The sequence below is a fragment of the Ursus maritimus genome, unplaced genomic scaffold (genome assembly GCF_017311325.1).
Source record: "Ursus maritimus isolate PB19 unplaced genomic scaffold, ASM1731132v1 scaffold_18, whole genome shotgun sequence".
In the NCBI taxonomy this organism is placed as follows: Eukaryota; Metazoa; Chordata; class Mammalia; order Carnivora; family Ursidae; genus Ursus; species Ursus maritimus.
The window spans coordinates 49,028,129-49,043,982 of record NW_024424230.1 but is presented as its reverse complement, the minus strand read 5'-3'; the positions used below and the strand labels follow the sequence as shown (position 1 = coordinate 49,043,982).

Here is a 15,854-nt window from a genome sequence, read left to right as displayed (position 1 = left end):
CAAGAACAAGTAGAATAGTTTCAGAAGCCAGAGCAAAGAAGTCTAGATAATGTAATAATAACATTCCAACAGACAAACCTAACGTTCCTTGAAGCTAGGATCTCATGGACCTTTCTCATCCACATGTCTAGGCTGCAGAAAGAAATGAGAGAACCAGGTAATAATATCCATATAGATAGTCCAGGTTTCACAGGAACCCTGAGAGAAAAGGATAAGCTATGTGTGACAGAGCTATCTCCAGGCCTTCCACAGGACCAAGGTCAAACCAAAGTCATCGCAGTTGGGGGTTTCTTAGGCTGGGTAAAGACAGAACTAGTTTGTTTCATAGATTCATTCTTTCTTTCAACAAATAGTTACTGATTGCCAGGCACTCTACTCTCCAAAGGCTATGCCACTGAGAAAAATTCAGGCAGGTCCTGGCTGGAAGAGGCTTTCATCTAAACAGTGATAAGGAAAGACATGTTTATCTGCAAGCTAATGAAGCTGCAGTTTCAGACTGAATTTCAAGGCCTGCAACCTAATTTTTTTTTTTCATAAAAACCCACAAAACCTGGCCCCACTTCTGTTGATGAGTCCCATGAAAAGGCCAGATTTCTATGATGGTATCTCTCATGCTTCATTACACACATTTACTTGCATATTTGTCTTTCCCTAGAACCCCGAGCCCCTTCACATTAGAGACATTTCTAATTTATCTTTGTGTCTCTGATATTCAATGCAGTTGGTAAATAAGTGAATAGACTTTATTGAACCTTTAGTTATCCATATACTAATCAATGGCTTTTATGCTTCTGAATATTATTTGTTCCCTTTTTGCTTTCCCTCAGTAAAGGTCCTTTTGAAAATTCCAATCTGGCAAGGCTGGAACAAGTGAGGAATCATTGACTCCTATTCAGACCAAGGAGCCAAGAAAAGAAGAAGCCTTTTGTGGCCAGGTGAGGTAATGGCGGCAACAGTCAGTCACAGGTAGAAAATCTGTGAAGCATGGAGTTGCTGAGTCAATTAAGGAAGTGAATCTCCTGGAACAACCACTCTCCTCAGACCAATGACTCTTGAATTTTAGCATGCTCACCTGGAGAGCTTGTTAAAACACAGATGGGTGGGGCCTATACCATGATATATCGTAGGGTAGGAAAACTTCTCCCTTCTTCCCTTCTAGGCTCTTTGGCTGGTCTAATAATTAAATTGACATAAGACAGAGTAACAAGAGAAAAACAAATTTAATTTGCCCATAAAAATATGACAGCAATTTCAGTTGGAGGCAACCTTTCAGCATTTAAATGGCTCCAACTACTAAAATCCAAAGGAGACTCACTTTGGTGTGTCTTGCTGCACACACACCATGCTCTACACACACCACATCTCCATGCCTTGGTCCCTGTCAGTGACTGCCTGGAATAGCCACCCCTACGCCTCCAGCTTCATCCTTCCTCCCTGTTCCCATGGTAAGATTTTTATCTACACCTCTCCTATTATCTTTCGCTCCCTGCATGACAATTATTTGCATTTCCATCTTCCTCCCAGAAACATGTGAGCTCCTTGAAGGTAATTTCTCTCCCTTCTAGCTCATATAGTATATGAGAGATTTTTGAATGAATATGGATAATGTATTATTCAAATCATTGACTCCTCCCTTTGGAGGCAAAAAAAATTTCTTACACTTCCCAGTTGTCTCCCCATTTCCACATCTAATTGCTGGAAGTCTTTACCTTTGTCATAATTTATAGGTAAAAATCAACTCGGTAATATCTACCATGAATCGCAAAACAACCAAACCAAACCCAAACGATTTAAAATGATGTCCCAAAATAGGACCTGAAACAGAGAGCTATATTAAGTGAGCTAATAAGGCAAATGAGAATCTTGCTATTGCATTACAAGTTCCTAGTTTTACCTAAATGAATGATAAAAGAAAGTGTGGAAGAGCAAAATGACTTCACAGTAAAACTCTAAGCCCCAGAAGATCCTAGCATTCCTTCTATTCTAAACTTAGCTCAGCCACTGGCCCACCATGTGAATGAGTCACTGTTCTTCCTTGACTTAAATCATCCCTCTTATAAAACTTGTTAAAGAAAGACGTCACTGCAAATTAGATGTTGTAGCTAAGTTTAGCCATCCTTAGGACATAAATATTGTAACTTATGTGAGTTCAATCATTTTTGTTTCATGACTTATATTTGGGCATGTGCTTAAATATATGTTTTTATACATGCTGTAGCTAAAGATACACCTTATGCATAGACATAGATTTTATATTTATATATATAACATTAATACAATATATATGCAAATATCCACAGAAAGCACCTTGCACAGAAACATCCTTGAGCTATTTTAAGAGGCAGCATTATTTTACTGACAAGTGTTCAGAATTTAGCTCTCTGACTTGCCCCCAGCCTAACCTCTGAATTGACTCTTCTCAGAGAGGCTATGTGAGTGGGTAAATGTACATGTTAGGGAGGGATACCCTGTCCCTGGCTTTTCGGATAATGCCATTCGTAGTGTAACTTGGGGATTAATGGGGTCCCTCTACCAGGAATACACAGGCTTGTCAGAAGGCTGAGGTTCCAGTTACCACCAGCATGACCTTCATTCTTTACAGGCCTTCTTGAAGACGCAGGTGTTTTGCCCACATTAGGACAATGTGTTATCTCATAAAGGATGCACATTTAAAATCTGAGTGACTGGAGAAGTTAGTCTATCTGACCAACCCACTACCACCCACTGTTGTCATCTCTTTGAGATTAGGATTCTGAAAGAATGAGGAAAAGGAAAGCTGCATATGGAGACTTGAGAAATCCCAAATATTGCTTGGGAGGGGGAAATCAGAAACCTGCATAGTCCAGCAGCTACATGAGGGTCTCAGCATGAAGGAGCAGGTAGCAGAGAAGAGTAACAGGGACACCAGAAGCCAGGTGAGTATCAGCAAAAAGCTAACCCTGGCCGGTGGCCAAGGCTGACTGCTGTATGAGAATCTATAATTTATAGAGAACTTTCTCATGTCATGTGAATCTCATAAAATCCCAGTGAAGTAGGTATTGTTATGTTCATGCTCATTTTATAGAGGAAGAACGTGAGATTCAGTAACTGAGTCACTCACCCACGGTCACTCAACTAGGAAATGGCAGAACCAGGCTGCAAACCATGGTCTTCAAGATCCAGCCACTCTTCTTGTTACATCTTTCTGCCTGCGTGTGTCAAGCCAAGCAGTAGAGGATTCTGTCCCCTCCAACACACACACACATGTGGTTATACTGCATTACTCGGTTTCCACTCAGTGTGGTCAGAACTGGCCCAAGCTCCCTAGCAATAGTCAACAGGCTGCTCTAATATATGAAAGGAGCCGGTGTCCCTGCAAACAGAAGGCAAATGACTAAAGGAGAAATTTAAAAGGGAAGCAAATATTAAGACAGGTAAAGAAGGTATCCCAACCCTCCTAATCTAAGAGAGAATGTTGCTAACACCGTCTTGTAGATCAAAGGAAGATCTGAGACCAGGGAATACAGATTCTGGGAGAAGCCTCGACTATCTAACCCATGTGGTCATCTAGCCTATCCATGAAAAGGAAAAAAGAAGCTTTTTTCAATTTTCTTAGGAGACTCATTCCCTTGATCAGTCATCTTTCCTTTTAAAGAGGTGTTCTTTTGTATCTAATTTAAATGGTTTTCACTAGCTTTCTTACGTCTGCTCAAGAAGAGATAATCAGTGCCATTTAAATATATATTTAATACTTCAAAGCCTACTAAAAATCCCTTCAGTATTTCCTTTCCAGTAAAACAGCCACAACTCCCTTGATAGCTCTTTGTAAAGCGTTAGTCCTATTTTTCATGCCTTTAATCAATTCCATTGCTCATCTGTGGTCCCTTTCCAATTTTATCACACACACCTTAAGACGTGAAGACCAAAACACAGTACCCTGGATGCAATACTCTAAGGAATAGACCAATAAAAGGCTGGTTTCCTAGCTCCTGAAAGAAGATCACGAAATAAGAGCCAGTGTCATGTTCATGCCCAAATATCACATAAATAACAGAACTGCCTTGCTGAGTCATTGAATGTGCATTCCGCTTGTTGCCACTCTCCTGGGACCATGCCCTTCCTCCTCAGCTGTATCCCAGTGGTCCTCGTTGAGTACTCCTGCACATAATTCTATCCTCACCCTTCCTGAGCAACACTGCTAGAGAGGAGAGAGCCACAGCAGCTCACAAGTTTAAAATATAATAATAGCCACTCCTCATTGTTACATATGACTGCAGAGTCACAGAATTTTAGAACAAAAGGAATGTTCAGCACCACACAAGAAAGAAAGAATTCATAGTATATATAGGTGCTTGATGAAGCCTCTACAGGTACAAATAGCCTAACAGCATTTGTAGGTGATTTATACACTTAGGTCTGTCTATATAAATGGAAGCATTATCCTCATTCACCAGCTCACAGGTTTGATCAGCAAAGTGACCGAAACTGAGAAAGCCAGAAGTACCCAGAGCTTGTTAGAAGACCTATCGCAGTTGGACTAGCATTTACTTAGCCGGTTTTCTCTCTTGTGTTCCCTTTCCACTTGCATATTTAACCAAGCTGTTTGTTCCTCACAAAGGGGAACTGCTGCAACCTGAAGTATCCCATTTTTCTCCCTGAAGCAAAACAAGATTGTGTAAGTAAAAGACCCAGAAACATTCTAATCAGGAATCTAATCAACAACTAAGATTCGGGCAAACAAGAAAACAGATTCCAGAGTCAGCAAAGAGCCTGCTGATGCTGCTAGAGGCATTGCTAACACATGTAACTCAAGCTTTAGCTTTTAATAGAGATGTCCTCATAGCTGAATGCCCCAGGCCTCTCTGCCTGGAGGAGCAGAGGCCCCACGGCAAATATTTACTCAGTCTCACAGCATCCTTTTCAGAGTGGAATCTTTCTACTCTACTGATGGAATGCAGCCCTATAGAAGCTGCTGAGGTACCACCGTGTGCCCCTTACTCTCACAGAGCATACAGCATGAGGCCTGCACCATTTCACATCCTCCCAGAATGAGTCCAGTTCTCGGGAATGTTAGCTTGATGCCTGCATTGCCAGCTGTGGTCATTTCAATAAAGAGTAGCCTGCAAAACCAGTAAAATTATTCTATTCTATTCATTTTAATAGGTGAACTCTGTCTATTCCAAAAGAATGTACTGTTATTTATTAGTGATATTTAGGCCAATTAAAACACAAGGAAGATAAGAAGTGTTTGCACTCCTCTGTTCACTGCAACATTATTCAAAGTAGCCAAGAGGTGGAAACAACCTAAATGTCCAATGATGGATAAACAAATAAAGAAAGTGGGGTACATACATACACATTGGACTATTAATCAGTCATAAAAAAGAAGGAAATCCTATCATATGCTACACGTATGAACCTTGAGGACATTACACTAAGCAAATAAGCCAGTCAAGGAAGGATAAATACCGCATGATTCCACTTATATGAGGTATCTAAAGTAGTCAAACTCACCAAATCAAAGAGTAGAATGGTGGTTACCCTAGGGCTAGTGCAAGGGGCAAATGGGGAATCACTGTTCAATGGGTATAGAGTTTCAGACATGCAAAATGAAAAGGTTCTAGAGATCTGCTATATAACTTTGTGTTTATAGTAAGCAATATTGTACAGTACACTTAAGAATTTAAGAGGGTAGATCCCATGTTTTTTACCACAATAAAAAAAACTATTCCCCTCTACTTCACTGTAAATGACAAACTGAATTGACAATAAAATTACATGCATATCAAAATAACATACACACACACATACACACAATAAGAATAGAGCATTTAAGAACAAATAAAGACAAGGTTCTGGGGTAGGCTCTAGTAATGCATACTGAACTCAGCATGCCTAGATCTAGAACCAGGGCCACCTTTATGACCTTACAAGCTATACAGTCACATTGGATTCTGAGCTCAGAACAGACCTGCACTTGGTTTATTAATCTGCTGTTGATACCGAGAAATTCTTAATACTTTTTTTGAAAAGGGCTCCACATTTTCATTTTTGTCTAGGCCCCACATAATATGTAGCTGGTCCTGCTCAGAATTGATTGTGTCTGTTCAGATTGGTCATCCTCACATACTTCATTCCATGTGCCTGGAAACTGGTGATGTCCAGTCATTATTGTATAATCCGTGCACAGGGGCCAACGGGTTGTAAAATAAGAAAATACATTAGGATATTAGAGGTAGCTTGCTTTCTAAAGGTAGTTTTTGTAACCATATATATAATTAATCTGGGGTATGGAGTATTATAGTTGGGAGTCAAAGACATTTGGAAATCTATGACTTTGGTCTTCCCACTGTCTGACAAGACCAACCCATGAGCAGGCAAATGACCAAAGCTACCTTCCCAAGCACATCCCCAAGAAACTCCAAAGCCTGGGAAATCATGCTCATCAAACCTCCTCCAGCCTGATATCTTCTGAAATCCTTTGCTAAAAATGGATCCTTTCTGCTTATCACAGTAATGATAGAATATGGTAGGTGTCCAAGTGCTCATTTTCACCAAGTCTCCAGCCCAGTTCTCTGCAGGGTTTTTCAGGGTCATCTAAAGGAACCAGAAAGAATAGATACTTTCAGAGACTTGAGTTGAATATTCTTGCAACAATTAGGTGAGCAAGTTGCCTACAGTTTTTAGATCACTTGAATAAAAAGCAAAACTAAGCCTAAAGTCTAAATGACTCTAGTCTACACAGAGGTCATTTGTTAAGAATGACTACAAATTAGTTATCTCAAGGTATAATCAGACAAACCCTTACTTCATAAATTTATTTTTTTCCCTTCTATAGTAGGATGCCTGTCACAGTAATGTCAGAGACTCATTAAAATGGAATTGTTAACTTTAAACAGTTTTTAAAAAAAAAAGGCACCCTCCCTTACTACATCTCAAACAAAGATCCTAGTAAGAAAAGCAAGACCTCTCCCCATTACTGGTAATAAAAGAGAGAAACATGTACTGATTAGATTTATGGGAATTTAGAAGACAGTTTCAATATCCTTTTTACCAGCCATTCTACCAGGATGTCTAGCCATCAACAAATTGAACTGGTTCACATTTTTGTTTCTTCTTCTTCCCTCTCTCTAATTGAAGCACAATAAATAATCTCATGATCAGAACATAGAATCTGCAAATGGGATCATCAGCTCCTTCCATAATTATGAAAGTTATATGAGCAAGATGCGCCCCTTCCAAAATGACAATCCCAAGATAGCTTCCATCTAATTAATGCTAAAAGCTTCATTTATTTCCACAGCTCACTGTAGGACCAAGCATCAAGAAAGTATATGACAGTAAAGAAGTCAGACTGCCTTCCTCTGATGATCCCTGTTTACACTCAAAGTGGAATAGCCAGAAGAGATCTTAGCAGGGGATCATCCAAGAACATCGGCATCTACAAGTGAGAAAGAAAATTCCCAACCACTTAAGAAAGCCTCATGTCTAGTGTTTGAATGCTTTTTTTTCCCCCCATTTCTCATCAAAGCTTAAATTTTGGAGATACACAAGTCAATGCACAAGGTCAAATATACTTGGGGCCTTTGAGCTACTACAAAGAACTGGGCTCTAAATTGGAGGCCTATGTTTTCCTAGATAACAAGGTCATATTCATTTAACCAGGCTACAACTTTTAGTGAGCACCTACTATGTGCAAGTTCTATGTTACTGTGCCCATCTGTCACCTGAGAACATAAGATTTATCACCTTCTTGGATCTGAAGAGAAGAAAAACAGAGGAAAACAGTCCTGCAGAACTCAGACAACCTTGGGACAGAGACACTTTTGGTATTCAAAGGAGTAAGCTTTGACTCTTAGTTCAAAAGACATTTGTTGCTACCCAAATCCTTCCTAATATCTAACCAAAATCCTTCATGTTATAACTTAAATTATTTTTTCCTGTTGTCTATATGAAGAATAGTTGTTCACCAACTTCCATGGGATTAATTCCAAGTCAACTAATAGTGATTGAGTGCCCATTATGTGCCAGAAACTACAAACCCTAAGGATTGGAAGTTGAATAATTATGGCCCTTGGGTTCTCAACCTATCAGCAAAAAACATGTGTGCAACTAAATACTAAACTAGTAGTATGACAAAAATGCAGCAGGAAAACAGAGACAGGAGCTGATCATTCCTTGAAAGGTCAGTAGCATTTCACCATGGGAAAAAAAAAAAAAGAATAGAAAAGCATTCCAAAGAGAAGGAACCATAAGTAGAAGGTGATAGACGAGAAGAGAAAGGTAGATTGGGGGGAAATTATTAAAGACAGTCTAAAGACTTTGGACTCCAACCAATAGGTTACAGGAAGTCATAAAATTTTTTTAAGCCAGCATAAGGAAGTAACATGATGAGGGTCTTGTTTTAGATAGATCATTCTGGAGGGAGAGAAGAATGACTAGGAGGAGTAATTGGAGTCAAAGTGTTAGGAGGCTATTGCAAAAACAGCAGAAGATTGTGTGAATATGGAGCTCTGCAGAAAATAGGATTGGAAAATTCATAAGACTTAGAGGTCAAATAAATGGGTGGAGTAAAGAGGAGGAAAGGGAAGAATACTCTGAGGTATTTAGATTAGGTAACATGGTGGATAACGATGCCAGGAACAGAGAAGAGGAATAAATGTGAATAATGATTTCATTGGGAAAATACTGAGCTTGAGGAACCCATTGGATATCCAATGAGTATGTCAGTTGAACATTTGAATTCACTCACAAGAGCTGTGGAATTGAGAGCCATCAGACCATCACAGATGAGCTCATCCAAGGTAAAAGTATATCTTACCTGTACCATAGTATAGGAGAAAGGAGGAAGAACAGAACTTGAGGCCATCCACATTTAAGAAGGAAGAAGAGGCAGGGTAGAAAAGACTGGGACAAGAAGCAGAAAGGTATGGGGGCAGGAGGGAAAACCGGTAGATTCAAGTCCTTAGAAACAAGTGAAAAGAAATTTTCAGGAATGAAGGAGATGCTAGATAACATAGAATGGGAACTGCAGAGGTACTGGTTTCAGAAAATATGGGACAATTAAATACAAAGAAATTTTAGTAAAATTTTGGAGGGCGTACAGATGACAAGAAATTAAGATAGGAACTTGAAATGAAGAAACATTTGGTGGTAAAGGGAAAGAAACTGAGGTAGTTTTGTTTTTCTTTGTTTTTACCAAGTGGGAGGCAAAGTTAACAATGAAGTTAGAGAGCAAGATGAACTGAGAATCTTGAAGAATAAAAAGAACAAGTACAGGAAAAGGAGAAAAGAACTGATTAGAAGTGAATGCATTATGGATCCAACAGGCATAGGTAATCATAAACGCATAAGCAGGGCTAGATCAAAACAGATGCAAGATTTTGCTAATAGCCCTCAGCAACCAGGAGAAAACACATGGTTGGGTTGATTCAAGTTTGAGATATGTTAAGGTGAGTGTAGAAGAAATGGTCAGAGAACGAAAGCATTTAGGGACCCGGGGAAGGTCATTAAAATGATCCAAGGTGGATGAGGAAACAGTGAAGGGAGAAAGAGGCAGGTAGCCTATGAAAATGAAGGACAGGATGTCAGAAAACTGGAGTGAGTCTCTATTGAGTTTTGTCTTTAAAAAAAAAAAAGACTTTTTTAGAGCAGTTTTAAGTTTACAACAAAATTCAGAGGAATTTTGAGGAATTCAGAGATTTCCCATAAATGCATAGACTCTCCCATTATCAACATTACTCACCAGAATGGTGCAATTTTTACAAAGAATGGATCTACTTTGACACATCATAATGACCCAAAGCCCATAGTTTACCTTAAGGCAACTCTTGATGTTATACATTCTATAGGTTTGGACAAAAGTATAATGGTATATCCATTATTACCCATATTATAATATACAGAGTTTTTTCACTACCCTAAAAATCCCCTGTGCTCTGCCTATTCAACTCTCCTGTCCCTACCCTACCCCATCCCCAACCCTACCTGCCATCCCTGGCAACTACTGATCGTTTTACTATCTCCAAATTTTTCCTTTTCCAGAATGTCATATAGTTGGAATCATACAGTTTGAAGCCTTCTCAGATTGGCTTCTTTCACATAGTAATATGTTTTTTGAGTTTTGTCCATAACTCTTCATGGCTTGATAGTTCATTTATTTTTCATACTGAATATTCCATTGCCTGAATGTACTATAGTTTATTTATCCATTCACCTACTGAAGGACATCTTGGTTCTTCCAAATTTTGGCAATTATGAACAAAGCTGCTCTAAACATCCATGGACGGGTTTCTGTGTAGACCTAAATCCAGCCCAATTGCTGGATCTTACAGTAAGAGTATGTTTAGTTTGTAAGAAACAGCCAAACTGTCTTCCAAAGTGGCTCTCTGCTGTGTTTTATCACAAGTTTCATGGGTGTGGCAGCAATGACAGGATAGTAGTTTGTACTCAGAAAGCAAAGTTTTTTTAAAAATTTCAGAATAGAGCACTTCTAAGGCACTAGTGGTTCAAAGAAGTAGCATAGTTGGTAGCGTAGGTAGTAGGTATCCTCAAAGCATGGTTCTTACTATAGTCAAAAAAAAGTTACTAGAGTTCACTTCTAGGCATTTTGTAATTTTTAAATTTTAAAACATTAAACATTAAAGTAGAATTTTAGCAGAGAATGTGAAGTCTTTGGAACCTTGAGGCACTGGTATTTGTAACACTTCCTATTGCCTGGAACCTCTGCAGACCAGTTTTAATACCCTCTTCTGAGCTCTGAAGAAAAGATATTGAGCCATCTTGAGTTGGGTTTTCCATTACTTGAAACACAGGTCCTAGCCAAGATTATAAAAAATAAAACAAACAAACAAAAAAGCCAGCTTAAGCAAGAGGGGGATTTATTGGCTTACATCACAAGAACAGTCCAGTAGTAGTTCAGGCTTAAGTGTTGGTTTGATTCAAGGGCTCAGTGATGTTGTCAAGGACATGTTTCTTCCTGTCACTCTTCTCAATCTTTCCTGGTATCATCTCTACTGTGAGGCTGGCTTCTTATATGGTGTGTTACATTATATACTGCACCACCCGGAAGGAAAGTAAAACTTCTTTCCCAAAAGAAAAATTGCAGGAAAAAAAAAATTCTTCTCTCATCTCACTATCCTAAAATAGATCATATGCCGAGTCCTAAATTATGGTCAGGAGTACAATTATCCTGATTACTTATATCTAGAAGTGGAGTTAGTGTCCCATAAAAGCTAAGAGGGTCGTGTAGTCAATGGGACAAAAATCAGGGTAGTTAATAAGAGAAGGAGAAATGTGCACAGATAAATTTCATACTATTTTCTTTTAGGTTTATAGGTAATATTCCTCCCTGAATTAGGATTCTGTAATGTATAGCAAAGATATAGCCAAGAAGAAAAAAAATTTAGACCAGATAATACCACCTACTATAATGTTCCATTGTCATTGAAAATATTTTCATTATATCCTCTTTCCTATCTATGAACTCATGTTCAAGTCACATCTCTGTTGATGGGAGAAGTTTCTTTGGCAGCTGCAGAAAACTACTCTGTAAATTATCATTTTTAAGAGCATTCCCGTTTCCAGTCTGTGTCTCACAAAATCCCTTTTACCTTTATTCTAGGAAAAGGTATTACTGTCTTGAGGCATAAGGTAAATTCTTTTTAGTATGAAAACAATTCTTCTTTTCTTTATCAGAATGAAAAAATAAAGGCCTAGAGCTTGAGTCTATTGCAGCCTTTTGCCTATATGTGAATTTAAAGTTCATTTTATCTTATGGCAGGAACACATCTAATTAATTTGGCATTCTTTTCTATATAGCTTTTCCTGGAGGAAGATCTAGTTTGATTTATCATGAACACTTAATTAGTAAGCTAATTTCACCTCCTATATATGCTTTGTAGCTTTCCTATTAGAGTAAGGGGGGAGATGCCATAGAGAATTCTGTAAGTCCTCTGGTTATTTCAGTCACTCAAAGAGACATTTACTATGTTCCCAGAAGTATGTTGGCATTAAAGTGCAATGCACTGGCCATGGACTCCAGGAGTTCATCTAGCTGGGAAGACAGCCATGAACTTATAAAACAGTTAAGAAACAAAGCAGAGCAGTGTGAAATTAGAGATCAGAAGTAGTACTACAGAGAGTAAGGGTCACAGGAGAACAGTGCGAGGGTGGACATGGGAGGAATGAAGCTATGGTCACTCTGAGAGGCTGAGGAAGAGCCCTAGAAAAAGAGGACTTGAGTTGGACCTTACAGAATATTTAGATGGGGTAGACAGAAAAAAGATATTGGGGCATAGAGGGATGGTTGGGAGATGGAAAGGAGCATTAGCATTTCAAAGACTGATTATGAATCCATCCCTCCAGAGAGGAAGGATTGAGTTGGGGGACAGTGAGAATGACTACACTGGGCTGACCAGTTACAAACCAATGGGCAGCAGCAAGAGGACCAGGCACCTCCCTTCGTCAAAAAGTGTTGCAATGAAAGAGAAGAGTTCAGACTTGATCTTGGTTCCCAGTCTTGCAACCATGTAAACAGTAGGGTTGAGTCTGAGGTCATAGCAGGGCATCCAACGGAAATCCTCTTGTAAACAGTTGTGGGGATACATTCAAGCCAGATTTGGATATGATGCAATCTGAAGTTGACTTCTGGATCCACAGAATTACTGCCAGCTGGCTGCATGGTTTCTCTCAGTAATTTCATTCATCTCTCAGTCATGTGATTGAATTTTTTGTACTCCACTTACAGGATCACTTTCCTTCCAGAAGCCCTTTTGACAGAGATGTCCAGCCAGAATATGTAAGTAAAATAATGCTAACCACGGCCTCAATGACCTACAGAAAATACTGTAATTTTTCAAAGAACCTAATATCCATGGTGGGAGAATACAGCAAATTGATATATTTATTCCTGTGTATAGGTAGCATGATTTTTTGCTTATTTAACATGAAAACAAACAAACAAACCCACCCAGTCCCAGCACACATACATGCATACGTATGCCACCAAACTCTAAATCTAGGTGGTCTCAAACTTAGGACCCATTAATCTAAGGTTTTTACTTAAAACACAGATTCACTTGTTCTGGCGGAGGTCTGCAACCTACATTATTAATAGTGATCTTGTAGCAGAAGAATATTTTTTTAGAAAATATCCCAGGTATTAGTTAAGCTCTCTCAACCTGTATGCCTGGTATTCAATAAATATTCCCTGTATTGCATCAATGTATTCCCAGCCCTAACAGCAACAAGGCACACTTCTTGGCTACCTAAATATATCAAGCCTTCCAAGAGAAAACCATCATTTGATTTATCCCACATAAGAAAATATAGCAAGGTGCTATATACATGAACTTCACTTGAAGTCAGTCAATCTGGGGTTTATCTCTGCTTTCTTGACAAGCCATTAGCCCCCAACCAAATAAATTGTTTTTCTTCATTCTTCCATTTGCCACACCAGCAGCTCAATGGAGTAGGCAGTTAAAGATGGAGAAGTAAAAACTTATTCAATAAAATTCAATATAAATATGAATTGTACTCCATTTTTTTCGTTGTTGTAATTTACTACAAATGAGATCTCTAGATCATAAGCTCCTCCCTACATGATTCTGGGCCTTAAATACTGAGCCAAGTTCTGAAGATAGTTCTTGAATCCTTGCTGATCTTTGCTCATTCTTTAATATTACTGTGACATAGTTATTCATTTATTAATTGAATGCATTAATTTTTAAGATGAAATTCTGACAATTTAAATTAAATGGTATTTGACTTATTATAAATGACTTTCAATACATTTTTTTAAGCCCAGAAATCATCAAGGGCTCCAAAATAAACACAAATGAGAAATTCATGGGAATTTCATATGAAGGCTTTGCTTTAAAGTTAGTTAATATCAATTAATAAAACAAAGAATCTATAAATGACTGTTCACATTTTGGCCTTTCAAAATACATTTTTAAAGATATTTAATTAACTCTTTGCTTGCTCATGTTCTTTTTCCTTCCACCCAAAGCACATTAATCAAAAATAGTTGTTTGTAGATCTCTAAACATATTTTAAAACCTCCAAAACTGATTATTTAGGTCATTTTTATGCAGAATTTTATCGAGACCAATTTAGTCTGAAGAGTTACTTGTAAAAGAACATTTAGATTGCTATTTTAGAAGCATAACTAATAACCAGGTTCTATCTATCTCCCACCAGTGGATAGTAACTTTCTGAATACTGAGCAATGTATATATACACTAAGGGATGGAAATTTATCTAAATGGTGCATCCTAGAAGTGTTCCAACATCCATGCCTATTTATGAACTTAATATCTTCTTAGGCATCTCCATCTGAGTAGCTACTTTAAATTTTTAGTTGAATTCAGTTAACACATCAAGCAGATATTAAAGTACAGTTTATGAAAATACATGGATGCTTATATATTCCAGACATGAAAGATCTTATGACTGCTAAAGAAAATATAATCCTTTAAGAGATTTTAGTTATTTCCTAAATGTCTTTTTTTCTCCAAACATTAGACGAAGTTGCATTGTTTACAAAAATTTATTCATACAAATTTTACACACTTTATATAACAGTTATCAAAGTCCTAGTTATAGATATCATGTGTGTAATAATACTTGGTTAAGATGTTTTTATAATCAGTTGCACACAAAATAAGAGCTCCAAGACTAACATCTACCTAAATTATCACTATATCATAAATCTGCTCCAGGTTAGTAAGGCTCTTGGCATTTCTAAAAAGTATACAAAAGATTAAACTGGGTGATCACTGTAAATGCTTGCAACTAGCCACGGGAACACTAAATTAGACTTCATAAATAAAAGGTTAACTAGAGCCCTATTTCACCACTAACAGCTGACACAAATACAAAAAACTCTGCCCATTATCCAAGAAACAAATAATTAAGACTAAAATGCAAGCCGATGTGTTGCAGCATTGTAGGGCCACTAAATAGCCATCTGTGATTCGTGGCGATTTAAAAGGCGAAGAAAGGCACTAAAGCTGCAAACTGCATCCCGTGTCACATTGCCTGAGGAGACTGCAGAATTAAAGAAAGATTGATCCCATACACAGGACTCCGGCATAGGGCATAGATCGAATGCCTCTGTGCTTTCACTGTTTGCAATGTGATCTCCTGGCAGCATCCATCCCGCCTGGGAATGCAAATCCAATTCTGTTTTCTTTGATTTATGACTTCATACTGAATCAAATCCGTAAAGGAAAAGGAAAGGTCCTTTAAACTTTACAAGCTAATGTTTAATCTTTTCTTGTTCTCTTTTTTTTTTTTTTCCCCCAAAAGAATCTGTGCCTGAATTTTGGGAGTTTGGCTGGTTTGCCTGTTGTAGCTTGATCTGGTTGCTGGGTGAAGGTTCTTTTGTTTATAGAGATTCCTCACATGTTCAAGGAAGTGATAGGAAACAGACAGACATGCTTTCTGTAGCCAAGAAAGGATACAAGGGGGAGGTTCTCAGGGTCTGTTGGAGCTTGCTTACCTCACTCTTGACCACAAATATAAGATAGTACTCATACATATGAAGATGAGGTTTAAATGATTTATCAGTTAGTAAAACTGAGCAACATGTGAACACTACACATTCTAATATGACAAAGGTTGGTTTTATGAAATAAATTTTACTAAGCAATAAGCCATAATGTAGAAAAATACATTTTACCTACAAACTCAATTAACAAGAAACAAAAGGTTCATATTTAGTGCATAATTACTTAATGGTAACTACACAGGGGTTCCTAAACTTTACAATAAGTGCTTGCATCAAACAACAAAAAAAGTAAGAAGCATTCACAAGTTTAAGAGAAATGAATGAAAAATGGTAAACGGTACTTCAACAGTGCAAGAGGTTG

At 38.0% G+C, this 15,854-nt stretch overlaps 1 protein-coding gene across 1 annotated transcript in view; it reads right to left on the bottom strand.

The window, feature by feature from the left end:
- Window positions 1-5,864: 5,864 nt before the first annotated feature.
- The window catches only part of ADCYAP1 (adenylate cyclase activating polypeptide 1), a 16,774-nt gene continuing 6,784 nt past the window's right edge, over window positions 5,865-15,854 (bottom strand). The window contains exon 6 of the mRNA XM_008690469.2: window positions 5,865-6,576. Within this exon, the coding sequence (XP_008688691.1) occupies window positions 6,573-6,576 (4 nt within the window). The 3' untranslated portion in view covers window positions 5,865-6,572. The remainder of the gene's footprint in view (window positions 6,577-15,854) is intronic.